General features: G+C 40.5%; 1 protein-coding gene across 3 annotated transcripts in view; it reads left to right on the top strand.

Annotated features, from left to right (window-relative positions):
• sorl1 (sortilin-related receptor, L(DLR class) A repeats containing) overlaps positions 1–21,291 on the top strand; it is a 113,919-nt gene that overhangs the window by 45,520 nt on the left and 47,108 nt on the right. For all 3 annotated transcript variants that reach the window (XM_047391159.1, XM_047391158.1, XM_047391157.1), the window contains 6 exons: positions 11,996–12,097; positions 12,326–12,495; positions 13,496–13,688; positions 13,810–13,927; positions 19,449–19,522; positions 21,156–21,244. In XM_047391159.1, coding sequence (XP_047247115.1) covers positions 11,996–12,097; positions 12,326–12,495; positions 13,496–13,688; positions 13,810–13,927; positions 19,449–19,522; positions 21,156–21,244 — 746 coding nt within the window. The remainder of the gene's footprint in view (positions 1–11,995; positions 12,098–12,325; positions 12,496–13,495; positions 13,689–13,809; positions 13,928–19,448; positions 19,523–21,155; positions 21,245–21,291) is intronic.

The following is a 21,291-nucleotide window of genomic DNA, read 5'->3' as shown; positions in this document are numbered from 1 at the left end:
AATGGTTCTCAATCAGGAATTTCTGTTTAAGTTTCGATAACTGGTGTTTCCACATTATCTGTGTTAGATGTTTATCTTGTGTATTTGGAAAAATCTAAAAACATGATGCTTTTCCAGTAAAAAGTGTTGTTACCCTTTCCAGATTTCAACTGAAAGCCTGTGACATTGCTGGGTAACCCTTTCTAGGAGCTATATGTCAGTGACTTTCTTTCCCAAATGTTTCTAATTCTTTAGATCAGGGTTTGGTGTGTTTCTTTTTTAAAGTCTTTCTGCCTACTTCATCTTGTCAGAAAGGATTTTATTTTTAGCGCCATGTTGTGCAGTTGTTGCTTTTAGTAGAAGGCTTGAAAAGACAATTCACTTCTTCTATCACTTCTTTTCTTCTTCTGCAGTAGAAACATAAAGACAGTTCTTGGTGACTAAAGAATTAGTCTTTCAAATATTGTCCAGTAACTATGTGTTAGGTATTATTTAGTCAACTCAGAGGTAAGAACGATACAGTCATAGTTACTTGTGACAAGGGTAGCCCACTTTGCAGTGAAACTACAAAGTTTTTGACACCCTATCTCTTTATTTATATGCACAGTTCAACAGACAGTCCAGACAGGGTGTATGTATGTGAGACAGAAAGGAGGCTGGTTCACACAGAGATAACAATGATCTCACACACACAGGGAGGAAGGCATAGTGCAGGTGCCTTGCAACCCAAGGTTTTTACATGAGTGATAACAAGTTTTTGCACCCATCCAACAGTCCCTCCTTTTATCACAAGTAAAAACATTTAATATAAAAACGAGTAAGAAAAATACTTTGTATGAGCGAAAACCCACGGACGGTAAACAGATTATATTTTGTGGGAAATACTCATACGGCCCCGCCGCCCTCGGCGACCATTAAAAGTTAAATGTTGATTAATACTTGAAATCATAAAAATAAAATAATGATACTTGAAATCATAAAAATAAAATAATGATACTTGAAATCATAAAAATAAAAGAATGATACTTGAAATCATAAAAATAAAAGAATAATACTTGAAATCATAAAAATAAAAGAATAATACTTGAAATCATAAAAATAAAAGAATTAAAAAATCTGCCCTGTTTATGTCATCATTGTACTTTTTCTCATTTCACTTAAGCAACAACTTCTTCCGATTTTCTGCTGTAAGGTTATTTTATGAAATACAATGTATGAGTTCACTCAGGCTTTTGATGTGATTTATTTACAACATGTCATCATAATCGTCCCCTTCATTTTCGTGCATTTCTACCTGGTTCAGTGTTGCATATGCCACCATGAACAATACCAGAAATTCTGTAGGAATGGATGTGCGTCATGTCCTTCCGTCAGTGGTCTGAGATGGGTCCCGTCTGATGTCCATCTCTTCTGGTTCGGTATCACCTCCTGTGGATCCTGCTTTAGATAGAGAAAGAGTCCTGCTACCAGAATTAAGCTCAGGCTTATCAGTCCTGTCCACATGTTACAGAGAGCCATTTTATAATTGGGCGCAGATCAGCTGTTTTCTTCACCGGTTTGAGACGCTGGGCCATCTTTGAACCCGGACTTCCTCTGCTACCCCGTCGGTTGATCTGGCTCCTGTAACGGCAAAACTGGCTTACAGTGGCTTTTATGGATCCAGGAAGACCTCTCTGCTATTTTCAGAACTGTGGGCGTTGTCAGGAGTATTTGAAACGGCCCTTTCCACCAAGGAGTGCTCCAATCCTTCCGGTGGAGTGTCTTAATCAGGACCAGGTCTCCAGGCCTCATTCTGTGGGATAGGAGCAGAGATTATCGGCAGACCACTGGACATTTGTTTTTCTTTTGTCTGCAACATTTTATTCATCCACTCAGCTAATGAAGGTTCCTGTTGTGCTTTCTCTATTTCATTCATGTCAGAGGGCAGAGAAAACGGTCTGCCATGTACTATTTCTTTGAGAATACAAATTCACATCAGCAACTTGGTGCCACGTGATCTCAGGCTCAGAATATAGTGGGTGGAGTTATACAATGATGTACAGTAGGTGGCAAATGGAGTAAGACCGGTTTGATTTGGAGTTATTCTCATCCATAATTAACCAGGGATAGGCATCCGGGCCATGGCCTCCCTGTTTCTTCCATTGTTTTCCTTTATCTTTAACTGAAACCCTAATGCATTAGAACTTAGTTCTATTAATTTATTTACAAAATGAGTTCCATTATCTGACCTTATGACCTGTGTGATACCATATGTGGGGAAGAAATGTGTCACTAGGTTCATCTATTACAACCAGGCAATATTTCTTCCCCTGTGTTTGCAACAAATTATGCATAATCTGCAAAAATGATTTGCATAGTCAGAAAAATTTATAGTGTAGCATTAATGCTTTACCAGATGTGACATATTCCCCCCTTGACACGTGGGTCTTCCCAATGTGTCACTGTAGCCGCTGTGTTGTATAACTTTTTTGGGAGGATTGGTTTATCTTCTATCTGATAGATGTCATCTTTTTTCTGTGCTCCTCTCTTTAGCCAGGCCTTTATTTCTGTCTTGGGTGCTGACTGTTGGGCGTCTTTCAGCACGTCTGTGTCTATAAATAGCAGATCTGATATTTTCTCTTTAATAGGTTGAAATGAGTTAGTTCTGTCCCTGATGATGTTTTAAAACCTCTATTTTGCCAAATCTTAGCATGGTGATGTACTGATCAGAAAACGTATTGGCTGTCTGTGTATATAGTAAGTATTTGTCCCTCATGTAATTCACATGCTCTTACTACAGCATATAATTCTGCTGTTTGGGCTGAGCATGTATTGGGTAGAGATTTAGCTTATATTATTCTGTCGATGGTTGTTACTGCATAACCAACTCTATTCTTTCCATATTCATCTTTAGATGCTGAGCCATCTACAAACACAACACATGAATCTGGTATAAGGGTTTGAGAAATGTCTTGTCTGGGTTTGGTGTCTTCTTCAACTTTTGCTTTATAAGAATGTGGTTTTCCATCTTCTGCAGTAGGTATTAGAGTACTTGGATTTAAAGGGCACATCTTTTTAGAGTTATGTTTGGCTGTGATAATAATAGTGATGTCAGTGTGATATGTCTTGCATGTAGCGTCAGGTGCTTCTCTTAATATTCCTGACTTCAACATATCTTGTATTACTGGCTTAGTACCTTCTTCAGCTTCTGGCTTTAAGGGGTATTGACGGACTAATGGCCTTTTTTCAGATATTAGTTTTAACCTTGTATGGTGGGAACCCCTTTATAAGCCCTACATCAGTTGATGATTGGGACCACAGTTCAGGTGGGACAGCAGATAGGGCAGGATGCATGTTGCTCTCAGCTAAGCCCTGTATTTGTCCCTCTGCCTCATCTAAATGTATCCTTGGATGGACTTTGACTATCCACGCCAGAATGAGCTTCCAGATTCCTGTATTAGGATCTACCTTTGACAGTGTCAGTGCTGTTCCTGCAGAGGTTTAAAGCCTCTGTTTTTCCAAATTCTTATTATTCTTTTTTATCATATATTATAAAGTAAGTCCTTATTACATTTAAAAATGAGATCACTATTTTTGGTAATTGCTATTATTATAAATAATGCTTGGTTTAGTTCTTATTAAAAATAAAAATAAAAACTCACTCACTGATGAACACAAAAAATGAAGGGCATATTATATCTTATAATCTTAGTTTGTTTTACCCAGTTTTATAGATACAACATACAGTTTCAGTCAGCTTTGTATTTAGTTCAAGTAACTAAAGTTTGTTTCAATTAACTCAAGTTTTCTCTATTTCAGTCCAGTTCAGTAATTCTGTTAAGGTTAATTTAATCTTATGTTAAGTTTGAGTCTAATTCAATCATTTTGAACCTGACTGGAAAAAGTCTAAACATCTGTTAAAATCTTTTTGTTTTACCATAGAGAACTGACCTAATATTATTATGGTAATGTTGAGGACTCTAATTTTTACATAACATGAAACAGACATTTATTTCACAAAAACAGAAAGTCAAATACAGACATTTGGCCACATGAAAGTTTAAATAACCTGTTTGTAAAAGAATTAGGAAAAATTCAAGACGGGTCTATGAACTTTCTTATGGTTATCAGTATTTTCAATACAGGTAGAACCTTTGCCATCTTTATATGATTTTTCGAAAAAGATTCTGGAAACCTTATAAAGATATAAATTTGGCAAAGATCATCAGAACATCAGACCTTTATTAGCGCTTTTAAGGTCCCTCAAAGATGCATTACAATGAAATCAGTCATTCCCATTCACACACATTCACACACTACTTACTTATTTTTCTGTCAGAGTAATTTTTATTTGCAAAAATTTGAACATAATTTGACTTCTATTATTCTTAAAATGCACATTGTTTCCTCATAACCCCTTTTGTTTCCACTAGGTCTGTTTTGAACGCTTCAATTTTTTTTTTTTTTTATTCACCAAGAATCAATAAGGTGGTCTTAGTGGGTCCACCTTAAAGGTGTTATCTGTTGGGTGTCATGTTATCATTGTCAGGTCAGTGAGGTTCATAAGTCAGTCAGAACCTTGGTCATTTGTTCTGTGCACATAATGTTTCATAGATCCAGCCTATGATTAATCAGCAAAACGTCCACCTATAGGAGAAAAAATGATTGTTAATGAATGAGCTGCATTTCCTAGGAACACTGTCTTCCTCCTGGATGAGCATCACCTGTTGAAAAACTTTCATCATTGTTTGTTTCACATATTCAATCAGATCTTTATATTATACCAGTAGGTGAAGTTGTTAGTATCTCATGTAGACTGACATATACTGTTGCATTTGGACAAGATCTCAGATTAAATAAACTTAGTTAGAGCGTCAATCCAGGTTCATTTTGTGTCTGCAGACTTTAGCCAATTTTTCTTTTCTTTCTTTTTTTTTTTATACATAAAGAGCAAGATTCAAAACATTTTCAAAAGGCAGATTGTGGCAGAATGTAGACAAAACTGCTTATTGATTGACAAAATAACATTCAAGCACACAATCACCATATTAAAGGCTCTACTTCTAGAGAATCACTAAACTTTTGAGGTCCGGTTTTGGCCCGCGGACCTTGAGTTTGACACATGCAGGGTAGAGTTACAATTTTTTTTTTTTTCAGACCTTTCAGCAGAGACAGGCTTCTGCTGTTTGCAGAAGTTTTATCTTTGTTTTCAGGCAGCTGCATCTCTTTGTCAAGGTCGTTTCACAGAGCTGAAATTTAACTTCTCTCAAAGAGGAAAAATCAAGAATGCAAACAATCTGAGCCAAATATGGAATTATTTCCCTGTAAAATGAATCTTTTGCATTTTATCATGATATTGTTAGTAGTATAACACCATAGAATGATTTTTAAAGCACCTGTTTCTCACTAATGCTTGCCTACAAGATCTTTTACTCTCAGATTACTTCTTTAACAACTCTAGTCATTGTTCACTGGGTTGTCCAGTTGGACAGTTTCCATGTTGTCCACATTGTCACCTCCTCTTTTAACTTCTTTTACCACGTCCTCTAAAACCATCTCTTAGTCTTTATAATTTGGGGCTACCTTGGTATTCTAAACTGGGATGGGTGGCAGTCCGCCCCCCCCTTTATTTGTTTTCAGTTAAGCTGAAAGTTTTTTCCTGTGCTTTTCTTAAGGCCTCAGTATTATGGCTATGTCAGTTAAAAGCTGCTCTTATTGTTGTTTTTTTAATTCATCTTTTTGTTTTAATCTGTTTATCAACTGTGTGCACTCAGGGACTGAAAAGTCCCCTTTGAAATTATAATCTGGCAAGGTTTTTTATTGTCTCTTGAATCTTTTGAATGCATAATCTCCAGTTTAAGATCCCCGTGTAGTTTTAGGATTTCAGTGATAATTAAGTTACCTGAAAATCCGTATTTTTATGCCATCGTGTACATATTTCTGTTAAATCAGAGCTTTTTCTCTGTTCTTCCCCATTGTTCTTTGTTATTTTTCTCTTTTTAGTTTTCATTATTGCTAATTTTAGATCCCCTTGTAATTTTAAGACATCCTTTGTATCTAATTTGCCCAAAAACCCATGTTTTTTATTTTTTATTCCATCTATGACAGATCATACCTGCTCCTTTTACATAGTTCTCCATAAACTTTACCTCCCATTCTAAGTCAATTAGTTTACTTTGTTTCTTCCCCATTATGTTTTATGTTAGTTTAATTATAGTATAAATGTCCCAGATAAAAGGTCACTGGCATGAGACTTATGGAGAGGACATTAACACGCCCTTCTACTGCGACTAATTCGCAGCGGTGTTAATTTTCTGGAATGAAATCCGACCTGAATCTCCAAAGTCACCAGTACGTAGTTTTAATCTGGGCAAAAGAAAACACAGGACTAGCAGAATCCTGCTATGATTCTATTAAAATGCTTAGTCCTCCATATACACACAACACAGTCACACAGTTAGTTTCAGGTACCTTGTAATTTTTCTAAGTTAACTTGGTGTTATTTTATGAGCTCAATTTACTCCGTTCTTTTTACTTGTATAGCGCTTATTCTATTCCCTCGCAGGGGAATAACCCTTAGTCGTTTTATTTGGCCCCCTTCTTGGCGGGGCCCTACCTTAATTTGTCACTATTCCTTTCACGGTGGAATAAAACCATCCCAATGCAGCGTCCTTACCGGCGACGCACTACCAACGACTGTTAAGTACTTTTCCTATGAACTGTATTTTAAAACTGTCTCACCTCGGAGTTGACTTCTTGGTGACTCTTTGGACCCTGTGAGAGTCACCCCGCGCAGAGGAAGGCAATAACCCACTGGCCAGGTGTGAATTCAAACACACCGGGACTTTCAGCCACTCCGGCTAATGGAGGTTGTGCAGCGGTGCTTCGCTCGACGTCAGGCTTCCCCCACGGATCCCAGAGTCACTGTTAAAGCAAAGAGAAATAAGGTTATTGAATTAATCCGGCTTCGAAGGACCAATAAATGTTAGGTATTATTTAGTCAACTCAGAGGTAAGAACGATACAGTCATAGTTACTTGTGACAAGGGTAGCCCACTTTGCAGTGAAACTACAAAGTTTTTGACACCCTATCTCTTTATTTATATGCACAGTTCAACAGACAGTCCAGACAGGGTGTATGTATGTGAGACAGAAAGGAGGCTGGTTCACACAGAGATAACAATGATCTCACACACACAGGGAGGAAGGCATAGTGCAGGTGCCTTGCAACCCAAGGTTTTTACATGAGTGATAACAAGTTTTTGCACCCATCCAACACTATGGAAACCTGATTTAAATGAATACCATGTCAGTGTAAGTGACGGATTCTGGCTATAGTCACTAAGCATGTCTGAAGTATATAATGACTTACAGACTTAAAGAGACACGTATGAATGGGGTTCATTTCCTGCTGAGACGTTCAGATGGTAGGGTAAGAATACAGCATAAACAACGCAAACGCTTTGATCCATCCTGCCTTGTATCAATGATTGGTTCAGGCTGGTGGTATGGTGTGAAGAACATTTTCTTGGCCCTCTTTGAGCCCCTTGGTACCAATTAAGCATCATTTGAACTCCACAGCCTACCTAAGTATTGCTTTATAAGCATGGTGCAATTACAGGGGTTGGACAATGAAACTGAAACACCTGGTTTTAGACCACAATAATTTATTAGTATGGTGTAGGGCCTCCTTTTGCGGCTAATACAGCGTCAATTCGTCTTGGGAATGACATATACAAGTCCTGCACAGTGGTCACAGGGATTTTAAGCCATTCTTCTTGCAGGATAGTGGCCAGGTCACTACCTGATACTGGTGGAGGAAAACGTTTCCTGACTCGCTCCTCCAAAACACCCCAAAGTGGCTCAATAATATTTAGATCTGGTGACTGTGCAGGCCATGGGAGATGTTCAACTTCACTTTCATGTTCATCAAACCAATCTTTCACCAGTCTTGCTGTGTGTATTGGTGCATTGTCATCCTGATACACGGCACCACCTTCAGGATACAATGTTTGAACCATTGGATGCACATGGTCCTCAAGAATGGTTCGGTGGTCCTTGGCAGTGATGCGCCCATCTAGCACAAGTATTGGGCCAAGGGAATGCCATGATATGGCAGCCCAAACCATCACTGATCCACTCCCATGCTTCACTCTGGGCATGCAACAGTCTGGGTGGTACGCTTCTTTGGGGCTTCTCCACACCGTAACTCTCCCGGATGTGGGGAAAACAGTAAAGGTGGACTCATCAGAGAACAATACATGTTTCACATTGTCCACAGCCCAAGATTTGCGCTCCTTGCACCATTGAAACCGACGTTTGGCATCGGCATGAGTGACCAAAGGTTTGGCTATAGCAGCCCGGCCGTGTATATTGACCCTGTGGAGCTCCCGACGGACAGTTCTGGTGGAAACAGGAGAGTTGAGGTGCACATTTAATTCTGCCGTGATTTGGGCGGCCGTGGTTTTATGTTTTTTGGATACAATCCGGGTTAGCACCCGAACATCCCTTTCAGACAGCTTCCTCTTGCGTCCACAGTTAATCCTGTTGGATGTGGTTCGTCCTTCTTGGTGGTATGCTGACATTACCCTGGATACCGTGGCTCTTGATACATCACAAATACTTGCTGTCTTGGTCACAGATCCGCCAGCAAGACGTGCACCAACAATTTGTCCTCTTTTGAACTCTGGTATGTCACCCATAATGTTGTGTGCATTTCAATATTTTGAGCAAAACTGTGCTCTTACCGGAGGTTAGAGCACAGATCAAGGGCAGACAGGAAGGGGTGATTGGTGCATGTTTTATTCCTTCCTTCAAAGGCCTGAATGTCTTCTAAAACATGGCCCTACTCTATTCTGTAAATATACCAGACAGTTACAAATTTCTGTCAGATTCCTCCTCCAGGGTCATGTACAGCTACATAGCCACAACAGCAGTATTGCCCAGGTAGAAGAAGTAGAAGTACTGCATGTTTTCCTGTCCGCTTTATAGGGGCGCCAGACTTACTGATAATCAGTTAATCTATTCAGTTGATCAGGATCACCTCCTTGCTACTCCCCAATCTTGTATTTCATGAATAATTGATTCAATACTCTATGTGGGGTCAGTTATAGATTTGATTCATTCTTAAACACCAATATTTTTATTTTGCATAATGTTGTAACTGCTGAAAAACCCATCTAAACTGTAAATGTAGTTTCTGGAGCCCAGTCTCGAACATCTCATGCAGGCTGAAAACAGAGCAAGTTGGACTAGAAGGAGGATAAGCAGAAAAAAAAGGCACACAACTAGTATTTCCTGAATTTACAATCATTCACCAGACCTCAGGGAAACACCAACCCCAGCAGCATTCCTTCTAAGATCAAATTACGTTGCTTTTCTGTGCAGTGCATGCTGGAGAATTTTCCACACACTGGCATGAAAAGATTAAAACATCAGCATAATTCAGTTGTTAGCACAAAATGAGCCTTGATGCTAGAACTGTGACAAGGTTCAGCTATGTCGCTGTTGGTTTTTGGGAGCAGATGGCACTCAGAGGTGTGGCCTGTGACATTTCTAGCTCATCGGTGTGTTAATGCAGGTGTCTTTCTTCCTGTCTTTATAAGAAAGTTCAGCCATGAAACAGGGAAGTAGTTTTTGTTTTTTGACACTGAGACAACCATGCACACACTCACACCTAAGGGCAATTCACAGAGAACAATTGACCTAACAGTCATGATTTTGGACTGTGAGAGGATGCTGGGGTACCCGGAGAGAACCCACGCATATACAGGGAGAACCTCGTACCAGGATTCAAAAACAGGGCCTTCATGCTGCCCTCATCTTGTTGTGAAAAGTAAAGTTTGTATATAAACAGGTTTTTAAATCTCTGCACTTGTTGTGCCTCCATTTAAAACACCTTAGTTATACTAAAAATAGCAACATCTTTTCGCTCAGTAACAGTTACTACAGTGAAGAGTGTTGCTGTCAGAGCAATCTAGAACTGCTGAGATGTGGTGCTTTCACTGATCAGAAAAAGATTTGACTTTCCAACCAGCCAGTCGAAGGTCAGGACCAAAGGGACATGTTAAATCAAGGTGTGTCCATTAATCGGCATCAGAGGTGTCTGCATTCTTGTAATCAGTCAGTGGGCCTATATATAGGGCTTCAGGTAGTCACTGTGCTGTTTGGTGACATGGTGTGTACCACACTCAACATGGACCAGAGGAAGCAAAGGAAAGAGTTGTCTCAGGAGATTAGAAAGAAAATGATAGACCAGCATGTTAAAGGTAAAGGTTATAAGACCATCTCCAAGCAGTTTTGTGTTCCTTTGACTACAGTTGCACATATTATTCAGAAATTTAAGATCCATGGGACTGTAGCCAACCTCCCTGGTCGTGGCCGCAGAAGGAAAATTGATGACAAAACAAAGAGACGGATAATACGAATGGTAACAAAAGAGCCCAGAAAAACTTCTAAAGAGATTAAAGGTGAACTTCAAGCTCAGGGAACATCAGTGTCAGAACGCACCATCCAACGTTGTTTGAGGCAAAGTGGACTTAATGGGAGACGTCCAAGGAGAACACCATTGTTGAAAACAAATCATAAATAAGCCAGACTGGAATTTGTCAAACTACATTTTGACAAGCCACGGAGCTTCTGGGAGAATGTCCTATGGACAGATGAGACAAAAATTAAACTTTTTGGCAAGGCACATCAGCTCTATGTTCGCAGATGGAAAAATGAAGCATATGAAGAAAAGAACACTGTCACTACAGTGAAACATGGAGGAGGTTCTGTTATGTTCTGGGGCTGCTTTGCTGCATCTGGCACAGGGTGTCTTGAATCTGTACAGGGTATAATGAAATCTCAAGACCATCAAGGGATTCTAGAGAGAAATGTGCTGCCCAGTGTCAGAAAGCTTGGTCTCAGTCGCAGGTCATGGGTCTTACAACAGGATAATGACCCAAAACACACAGCTAAAAACACCAAGAATGGCTAAGAGAAAACATTGGACTATTCTGAAGTGGCCTTCTATAAGCCCTGACCTAAATCCTATTGAGAATCTTTGGAAGGAGCTGAAGCATGCCGTCTGGAAAAGGCACCCTTCAAACCTGAGACAACTGGAGCAGTTTGCTCATGAGGAGTGGGCCAAAATACCTGCTGAGAGGTGCTGAAGTCTCATTGACAGTTATAGGAATCATTTGATTGCAGTGATTGCCTCAAAAGGTTGTGCAACAAAATATTAAGTTAAGGGTACCATCATTTATGTTCAGGCCTGTTTCGTGAGTTTATTTTTTTAAATAATTCTGTTGAAGCATGTTTGAAAAGCAATGTCTGACTTTCATTTGTTCATTTTGATAGAATATTTATTCAGTATTACCTTTGTAGTCCACATCGAAAGGAGCCAGTTGAGGTGGCTCGGGCATCTATACCGGATGCCTCCTGGACCTCTTCCTCGGGAGGTGTTCCAGGCACGTCCCACCGGGAGGAGGCCCAGGGGACGGCCCAGGACACGCTGGAGGGACTATGTCTCTCGGCTGGCCTGGGAACGCCTTGGGCTCCCCCTGGAGGAGCTGGAGGAGGTGTCTGGAGAGAGGGACGTCTGGGCGTCTCTGCTGAGTCTGCTGCCCCCGCGACCCGGTCCTGGATAAGCGGAAGACGACGAACGAACGAACGAACCTTTGTCAGATTCAAGTTATTTCTGGGACCATTGTATGTTTTTCTTTCATTAACCGAGGGGTACCAACAATTTTGTCCATGTGTGTATGAAATCAATTTCTTTATTTATTACTGGTTTTAAATAGTACTATAGTTTAAAATTCATGTTCCTTTAATTGTACAATGTATCTGGTATTAATTCCAGGAATCCAGCTTCAAAATCGTCAGCAAGTACCTTGAGTTGAGCAGTTGCACTCTTTTTTTTTTTTTTTTTTTCAGACTGCTTCTTGAAGTTGGGTGATTTGGTTGAAAGGTCTTAATCTTTTCTAACCTGATATCTGACACTTAAATGAACCCTGTTGCCCCTGTCTCTGCCTCTATCTCTGTGTCCTCCCCAGAAACTGTTCGGTAGCCATAACCCATCTTCTGTTCAGCTCTGGGTCTCCTACAACCGCCAGCCAATGAAAGCAGCCCAGTTTATGACCCGGCATCCAATCACGGTATGGTATAAAATGTACAAGGTTATTACTTTTTCAAAACAATTCAAGAGAAATGCAACTCTGCCATGATTATTGCTGGTATAGATCCGGTTCCCTTAAACAGTGCAGTAGTGTGTCTGGACTGTGATGTTCACTGTGTTCTCAGAGTGGATGGGTGGGTGTTGAATCTCACTGAATCACATGTAGGGACTGTAAGTGACCTCCTGCCTCTTCACATCTATCCAACAGGAGTACTACATAGCAGATGCATCTGAGGACCAGGTGTTTGTGTGTGTGAACCACATAAACAACACCACACACCTCTACATCTCAGACACACAGGGCCTGTCCTTTTCTCTGTCACTTGAGAATGTTCTGTACTACAGTCCTGAGGGCTCAGGAAGCAACACACTCATCAGGTACTGCAAACACACACACATGCTCAAACTTAACCGTGTGTCAATACAACCAACAAAACATTTGGGAAAAGTGAATTTCCTCAAACAGTTTATTCAGACAGTCTTCTCCCAACATTGTTCCTAGCCTTTTTTGTGTTTGCAGTGGGATATTGGTCATGTTTCCATACTGGGTTTGATCTCATATTATAAATTTGGGGCTGAGGGTCAAAGCGCTGCAAAAATGTGGGTGAAATTTGTGATTAAAGCCTATTTGTGTCTTTGGATGACGGTGAAACACATCCAAGACATGTCCAATAAAAAGGGGGTTATATAAGTGTGGAGTCATCCTGCACTCATAGTATAAACGTTAGCATCATATAATATAATACTGAATTCATTATGACCTTGTAGTGTTGACAAACTGCAGCTGGATCTTACCAGTAGTAAGGTGGTTCCCATAGTAACCTCTGGTACTCTGAGGACAGCCTCCAGCTCTGCTAACAGATGCTTGGTAACAGTGACAAACCAAAGGCTGGACAAACACTAACAACATGTGCTTCTTTATCCAGTACAAGCTCTAAAGCTGTTATCTTTTGTGAGGCCTCAGCTGTTTCTGAGCTACCTGCTCCATTTTGTTGATGTGTTGTTATCTTTTCATAATTACATTAGATAGATGGTGTGTTGGCTTTGCACTGCAGTCAATGTTGGCTCAGGTGTGAATTTTCCTTATGATTCATCCAGTCTGACAGCCTGTCCTATGTTAATGAAATCAGTGCTCTGTTCTGTACTTGATGTGCTGTGCTGTTTGATCAGGCTGCTTCAGACATTTGTTAGCTGAGTATACGCATGTTGTTTAATTCAATGTTCTTGTTTATCACCATCTGCTACATGTGATGCATTGTAAATTTCAAAGTGCGGGTCTGTTCGTTTCATCTCCATTTGACACACAGTGCTGCGGCTCCCTGGCTGCCTGATAGCCCCCTCCTTTAATGCAGCTTCATGTTGCTCCCCTGGCTTTCAGGTACTTTGCCAACGAGCCATTTGCAGACCTGCATCGTGTGGAGGGGCTCCGAGGCATCTTCATTGCCACGCTCATCAACGGGTCGGTCAGCGAGGACAACATGCGCTCTGTCATCACTTTTGACAAGGGGGGGACATGGGAGCTGCTACAGGCGCCTGCTGCCGACAGCCTGGGAGGAACTGTGGACTGCCAGGTATGGCAGGTTCCAAATTATCTGGTTGGTTCAGGCAGATCATGATCAAGCTTTTAAACTTGTGCAGAGTCCTCATGTTCTCCTTGTTCCGTCTGACTCCCCTCTTCTTCTTCGCCCCCAGCTCAATAAGGGTTGTTCTCTCCACCTGGCCCAGCGCTGGAGTCAGCTGTTCAACATCCAGCTGAGGAGGATGCCCATATTATCCAAAGACTCAGCACCAGGACTCATCATGGCCACAGGTGGGGAAGTAGGAAATAAATTGCAGAGGCAGCAAAAGACGCTACAGGCTGAAACTCCTGCATTACATGAAAAAGATCCTGCTACACTTCCATGACCTGCAGAATGTATTAGAACATGGCTGGATTGAGGCCTATTTAGAACACCTCTTTCAGTGTGAAAGCATTCGTTATGCTGTTTTGCAGGAGGGTTTGCAGTCTTGAGTTTTTCCTCTTCAGACCAGAGCAGCTTCTTCCACATGTTGCTGTATCTCCTACATGGCTTGCAGCAATCTGCTATCCGGATATCTTATGTCTTTTTGTAAACCATGATTTTTATTGTTTCTTCATTGAAAGTCAGATTTATAGACTGCACCTGGGCTGTGGATCTATGGAGCTCCTCCAGATTTTCCAAGGGCCCCTTGGTTTCTTCTTTGATTAATGCTGTCCTTGCCCGGCTGGTCGGTTTAGGTGGACAGCCATGTCTTCGCACCTGCTTTAAACGTCCCCACAACTTTCTTCCTGAACTGTCTGCTGTGTTCCTTGGTCTTCATGACGCCATTAGTTCTCTAATGTTCTCTCACAGGTGGACTCTGTTTACTGTTAGCTGACGTCTGAAGACATTGGTTGCACAGGATTTTATGAATGGATTTTGGAGTAAAGTGGGTGAATCTAATTTATCTTCCACATTACAATTATACAACTTTATGTTGATCTGTCCTATTAAAGCTCAATACACAATACATAAAAATTTGTGGTTTTAACATGATAAAGGGTGACAAAGGGGTATTATTAATTTTGCAAGGTTCTGTATATAAAACCATTGGATGGGTGATGAGACTTTGTTGCATCCTCAGGCCATAAGCTCTAGCAGGCCCTGGAGCCTGTTGGCAGGCGAGTGTGAAGTGGACAGGATGAGAGTCTGTTCCTCTAAGTATGTTTGGTTTGGGTGTCAGTCACTGCGTCCAGCGGAGGACTTCAAGTATCGGAGTTATGGTGTGATGCAGCCGGATACAAAATGAGCTCCTCCTGTAACGTTTCTGGGCTCAGTCTTAGAGGTAGGGACAAGGGGCTCCTTGATCTTGGTTTGAGGCTTGAAGTAGAGCCGGCGTTCTTCTGCAATAAAAGGAGACAGTCGAGGTGGTTCAGGCATCTGAAAAGGATGCTTCCTGGACACTTAGTTTTGAACATTTCTTTATTTACTTCCCTCGAGATGAGACCCTGGGGCAGACCCAGAACTCACTGGAGGGAGCAGGCTTTCCTTCAGAATGCTGGAGAGTGTCAGTGAGGAGAGGGATGTCTGGGTTTTTCTCCCGGACCTGTTATCCTTGCATCCTGAAGCTGGATAAGAGGAGATGGATGGATTGATTGTAAATGGGAGGATGCAGCAAAGACATTACCTGTGCAGAACCTTTTTTCTTCCATGTCTATCAGGCCTGATGATGATGAGAACAGAGGCTTATTTCTTTATGCCCAAAAGCTGACTAAAAGATCGTTGGGTATAGCTGGATGTTTGTTGGCAGCTGGACAGAGGATTGGTCTGGGCAGCAACCTTGCCACCAAGGGCATGGCAATAACTTTCAGCACTGCCAGTAAGGTGAAGGTGTGGTGCCGTGTTTTAGCCTTGAGGCCAGTTCTACTTCAGATTCCTGATGGGTCATGTGAGCTTAAAAAACCTTGCAAAGATCATCCTTGTTTTGTTTTTTATCTTTATCCATTGTGGAAGTGTTTCGAATAAACTATTGGCATTGGAAAAGCAGCAGCTAGATGTGCAGACGTGATCTCAGGACTATTTACGTTAATAGGTTTTGTTTATCCAAATATAAAAAAGTCTGTTAACACATGAGAATCTTTGGGGCTAAATTATGTAAATTTCAATTATAGTTATGCTAAAATCTTATTTGGAATGTATGAAGAGATTCTGAGTATCATCTGCTGAAGAAGACATTTCCTTTTTTCTTCAAATTCCTCTTTTTTTCTGCTGCCATCACAGAATTTGTCCTGTACAGAACACAATAGACACCACAAGTTTGCCTTCTGTCTCTCTTTGTAAATGTCTACATCCTGTATGAGTCAGACTGAAGAAGTGTGGTTTTGTTCAGAACCTGTTTTTGTTGATAAATCTTTCAATCAGAACAGAAAGACGTCCTGTCAGCAACATACTGCTGACAGACAGCGGATGTCTTCAGATGCAAATGGAACGATACGCTCAGCTCTGTTGCTGGATCAGGCAGTGGCCTGAAGCTTAAATACTCTCTGGCTCTTCACATTTGGTGGAGGGCTCTGATTTGTTGATGCTCTGTATGTCTCCCCTGCTCCTCCTGCACCCAGCCAGCCTCTCTAATTAAATTCTTATTGGATAATGGGTATGGAAGGAGAGTGAGATCTGAGTTGGGAGGGAACAGACGGTTCTGCCAGTTTCTGTGTTATCGCTCTCAAACAGATGGGCTAATTACAGCTGATACGCACTCATCTAGTTCATGTATGTATTTTGTAGTTTCTGAGATTCTTGATGCTTCAGACACCAGAATTTATGCTTTCCAGCATCAAAATGTTTTTTCTATATTATAATTCTTTTGAAGCTTATTGCATCTTGTAGATCTCACACACTTTCCTTATCTTATCTTCAATACATTAATTGGAGTCTTTCTCCATGCAGATGTTTTGAATTCAATGGCAGGAGGGAGATATATATTTATATATATATATATGTATTTTTTTTTTTTTGTGTGAAAGGGTAACATCTTCTCCTCAGATTGGTGTCAAGAATATTCGGTCTTACCCAGTAGTCCATCCTTTTTCAAAGCCTGATCTGGGCCGTACGGCACCTCTATCCAGATCCAGGCCTTGGCACTGAAAATACAGGCTAAATTTTAAAAATGCAAATCTGAAAACATGGTATTTATTAGAATTTGGTCATTTGTGCTTTTGTACAAATCTGCAAAGATGATCGTGTCCTGTAAGTGTACCAGCATTACAGCATCATTCACAGTGAAACAGCAGTAAAACAGAGCATGTCTTGTCTTCTTTGATCGCTCAGCCTGTCTGTTAAGGGAGCCACTCAGCCAAAGCTCTGCTCTCCCTCAGACGGCTGTCTGATAGAGACCTGGAAGCAGCATAACTATGTTCATTAATAACCTACAACTTGCAAAGCAAGTTTATGAAGCAGGAAAACAGCTCTATTAGCAACGAGCATGATGTAAGCCGAAATATCAACCAGAGTCTGGCACCACAGAAATGAAACAAGCTGCTGTCTGTGCAAACATCTCTCTCAGCAACAATCCTCAGCAGAGCGAGATGCATGTTTAGTGACTTTTTGTAGCCATATATAGAGAGAAATAATATAGCCACACTTAGTATAGGTCAATGTTTCTCCATCCTTGTCTCAACCAGAGCGTACTGTCCTGATTTCAATGATTGCATTAGCTCCTCAGCATCCCATCAATATTTCAGAAGCCGTTCATCACCCATTCATTTAACTTTAACTCTTTAGCTGCTCTTTGACTCTTTTTTTCAGGGAGGGGGCATCGACCTTATCCAGATATCAGATTTGGACCTTTGAACTTAAAGTTTGAAAACACCTGCAGTAGGCAGATTAGGGACACATCTCATCTATTACACAGTTGTCTTCATTGATTTAATGGCACAGCAGTATATATGTGGTTCAGACACCAGATTGGACAGGACCATCCTTGCTGGAGAACATTCCTCACCTGACATTAGTGGCCATTAAGACCAAAGGCAGATTGGGGCCAATTTGAAACAATAGTGTACAAAGGATTAACACATTTCCTATGAAGCAATCTCACCTTAATATTTCAGCCGTCCCTTTTTTAATCAGTTCATTATCTCTTGCTCATTTGAGATTAGCAGGTCCAGGTTAAAATCACCTCTTCTCTCCCCTAGTTCACACAGACTCCGTCATCCGTGTGTTTTTCACAAGCCATTCTAATCGATGCTGTAATTCACACTGCTTCCGTGGCGCTGCGGGATGACAGAGAGCCGTCCTCTGTCATCCGTCAGATTTATGGATCGAGTCTATTTTTAACTGATGACTGAGCACAATGCGTGACATTAAACGGAGGTAAAATTCACGCATGACGGACCCATTGTCGGGTGCATGAACGATTCCTTAACGTAAAAACGCATCCAGTGTGAATTGCCACACGGCACAATTTGCTCATTCTGGGGGATCCCAAGGTTTTTGATATTTCACTATGAACAAAGCAACATGTTTATCCAGTGAGAATTAGAAAAGTAATCTCTTTCCTATAGTTTATCCTGCAGGAATAATAAATAGCCATACTTTTTATAGCAGTCTATCAATTTAGTTTAAAGATTACCCTACGCTGATTAATCACACTGTGTCAGTATGTGGAAAATCCCCCCAAGGTCTATAAGACTGTTTGGATTTTAGTTTTCCTTCACTCAGTGCTGGAAATATTTTAAGGCACATTTGACAACTAAGCAACTATTAAAGTTTGGTCAGAATAAAGGCCAGAATGACTAGCACAGCTGCTGCCAGGTGAGGTTAACAGTCAGACTTAAAACTGGAAACCAACCTGGGAGTTTAGAAAGTAGAACTTGACTAACAAAATTCAAACAATGGCAAAGTACCGATATTGATTAATGGAGACTAGAGTTTCAACGGTCAGATTCTTCTTTAAAAACTATAAAATAGGAATCAATAGAACAGCATAGAATAATTTTCAAAATGTTTATTTCTTGATTTTCCTGCAAAGAACAAATATTATTTATATTGCTGAAGTGTGTGAGAGTCCTGACACAATAAAATAAGTTTGAAAACTAAAAAAATGATTACTGAGTTGACATTTAAACTGTCTTTAGTATTATACATTAGCAGTTAGCACATTTAGCTATGCTAGCATCACAAAAACACCAGTCTTTGTATATATTCCTTATAGAAACTTCCAAAAATCTCCCAAAATTATTGATTTATTTTTTTCGCTCAAAAGGATATAACGGAGCAAATTTGCTGTTGAGCCTCCCTGTTATCTCCTCTCTCTTGCTGCCTGAATGAACCACAGAATTATCTTGACATGTTGTGGAAAATATTGTTTCCTTTTATGTAGCATTTTCTGTGCTTTCTCTGACTTCATTTTAAAACATCTCACTGAAATATTGAAAGTTGCTAACCTTGAAACTTCTTCATACAGACTTCTACACCAACGGGTGCTGCTGTCATAGCCCTTTGGTATAGCCCTCTTATAAAAATATGTTGTGTTCATGGTGCTGAAACTGGAGCATGTAACTACCACTGACTTTATAAAAGTCTTACGTATGCGCTAGTAGAGAAATAGCATAAAAAAAAATTATAGAAACAAATATATTAGTTTTCTGCTTCAGTTAATTGTTGTTTCTTATTTATTCTGCTAAAAAAGCAACAAATGATTTTCCATCTGTCAAATTAAAAGCAGGAGTAACAAAGACCATGATGTGTTCAGGGAAAATCCCCATAGATTGTGTTTATGGCTGTGTCCATGTTTGTCCCTGTGTAAAATGCCCCTTTGTTCTGTGATTGCAGGTTCTGTTGGGAGGAATTTGGCCAGCAAGCCCAATGTGTACATATCAAGCAGTGCCGGAGCCCGGTGGAAAGAGGTCAGTACAAAACATGGCACAGATGGCAGGAAAAACACAGATGAGTCAGAGGCAGCTGGTCTGGCAAAGAAAAGTAACCTATTGCGACCCTTCTGCTGCCTGGAAATGCAGATAAGCTGTGTGGATATTTCTGTGTTTTTGTGTTAGGACTAACCTCAGCAGGATTTTTTTATTTTCAGTCCTTAAAAGAGAAACTTTTGAATATTTTTGCTGAAACATTGCATAATTACTTCTTTTATGTTTTAATTAGCAATCCTGCTAAAAGATTCTAAGACTTCAGAATAATAGGTCAGAATGTACTGTAAAAAATACATCTACTCCTTACTGGGTCTTAAAATGAGGTGAATACATCACATCGCATCACATATTAGTACCAAAGGAACATGGAACACAACCCTCCTGCTTTTAGAAATGAAGATTTCTCCTGCCAACTGTGACCAAACAAACCATTCTTAAACCCACTGGGTTCATATTTACACACACCTGAAATATTGTGAGCAACCAGATGCCTAAGCCTGTTATTTTACAGACATGCATAAAGATAATCATTTTTAATGAATGTTTTTAATTAGCAGTTTTTTACTCCTACTTGCCCTTATAATTTCCATGGAAGCAGACTGGACTTAGCTTTGCACACTGGATCTACCTTTTGTCCTAGTTTTTGTTTCTTTATTAACTGGTGTCTGCCAGAGGATTGACAGGAAAGCAGTGAATCACATGGAGACAAGATGTTGACTATTATTTCTGGTCATGTTTTGAATTACCATGGTGACATTTTCTTTTTTTTGCTCATTTCCTGTCTCAGTATTTCTGGAATAACATTTGGATAAATAAAGTAAAAAGTTGTATTTGTATGACCTTCGGGATTGTGTGTGTGGGTTGGTGGATGTGTGTGTCTGTGTTTGTATGTCTATGTACATATTTGTCACCTGGATATGCAAAGGTTTTAGAAAGGTGAGAAGGTAGAAACCTCGTAACACTCATAAGAGCAGCACAGGGCACCGAACTTCCCAACTCAGCACCACAGCCACGTTCCCCAGTGTAGTCCTAGCCCAGAGCTTGTTCACCCCAGAACCCACAAACCTGGGACACAGCCAGAGCCCCTAAGGTCATCCCCACGCCACCAGTACCTGCGGTACCTGCAGAGAGGCAAATGGGGGCCATGCCATACCCCCTGCTCCCAGCCCCCGCATGCTCATCCTTATTGTATCCATGTGTGTTTTAACCACACCCAAAAGTCCAATTACCATAACTAAACGGAAATTAAAAAAAAATTCAAAACTCAGATTTCATTTAAGGGTCACTGTGCCGTCATATCACCACCTTACAGGCACATCAGCTTTTGGATATATATTGATAGTATTGTATTTTGCAGTGTCAAATTCAGTACTTAAAGTGAAACAAGTTTCCCTCACGGTTGCTGTTTCTGCTTTATTAATGAGAGAAACTAGTACTGGTAAAATAATGCTGTCTGTTAATCTGGGGTTGTATTCACCTTGTTTTATGACCCTGGGAACATGAAAATCAAGAATGATAATGAGCATGAACACCTGAATTTTAGAGTTGAAACCATCCATTTCTTTGCGCTCCAGATGTTTTTCTTTATACACAGCTCACTTTTCATTCTCCTCAGGCTCTGGCGGGCCCTCATTTCTATACCTGGGGGGACCATGGTGGTATCCTGTTGGCCATCGCACAGGGCGGCTCCACCAAACATCTCAAGTAAGTTTGACTGACAGGAATGTTTACATGGGAAACAATTAGGACTG

The sequence above is a fragment of the Girardinichthys multiradiatus genome, chromosome 18 (genome assembly GCF_021462225.1).
Source record: "Girardinichthys multiradiatus isolate DD_20200921_A chromosome 18, DD_fGirMul_XY1, whole genome shotgun sequence".
NCBI classification, from domain to species: domain Eukaryota; kingdom Metazoa; phylum Chordata; class Actinopteri; order Cyprinodontiformes; family Goodeidae; genus Girardinichthys; species Girardinichthys multiradiatus.
The sequence above is the reverse complement of the archived record's forward strand: the minus strand, read 5'-3'. Positions and strand labels throughout refer to the sequence as shown.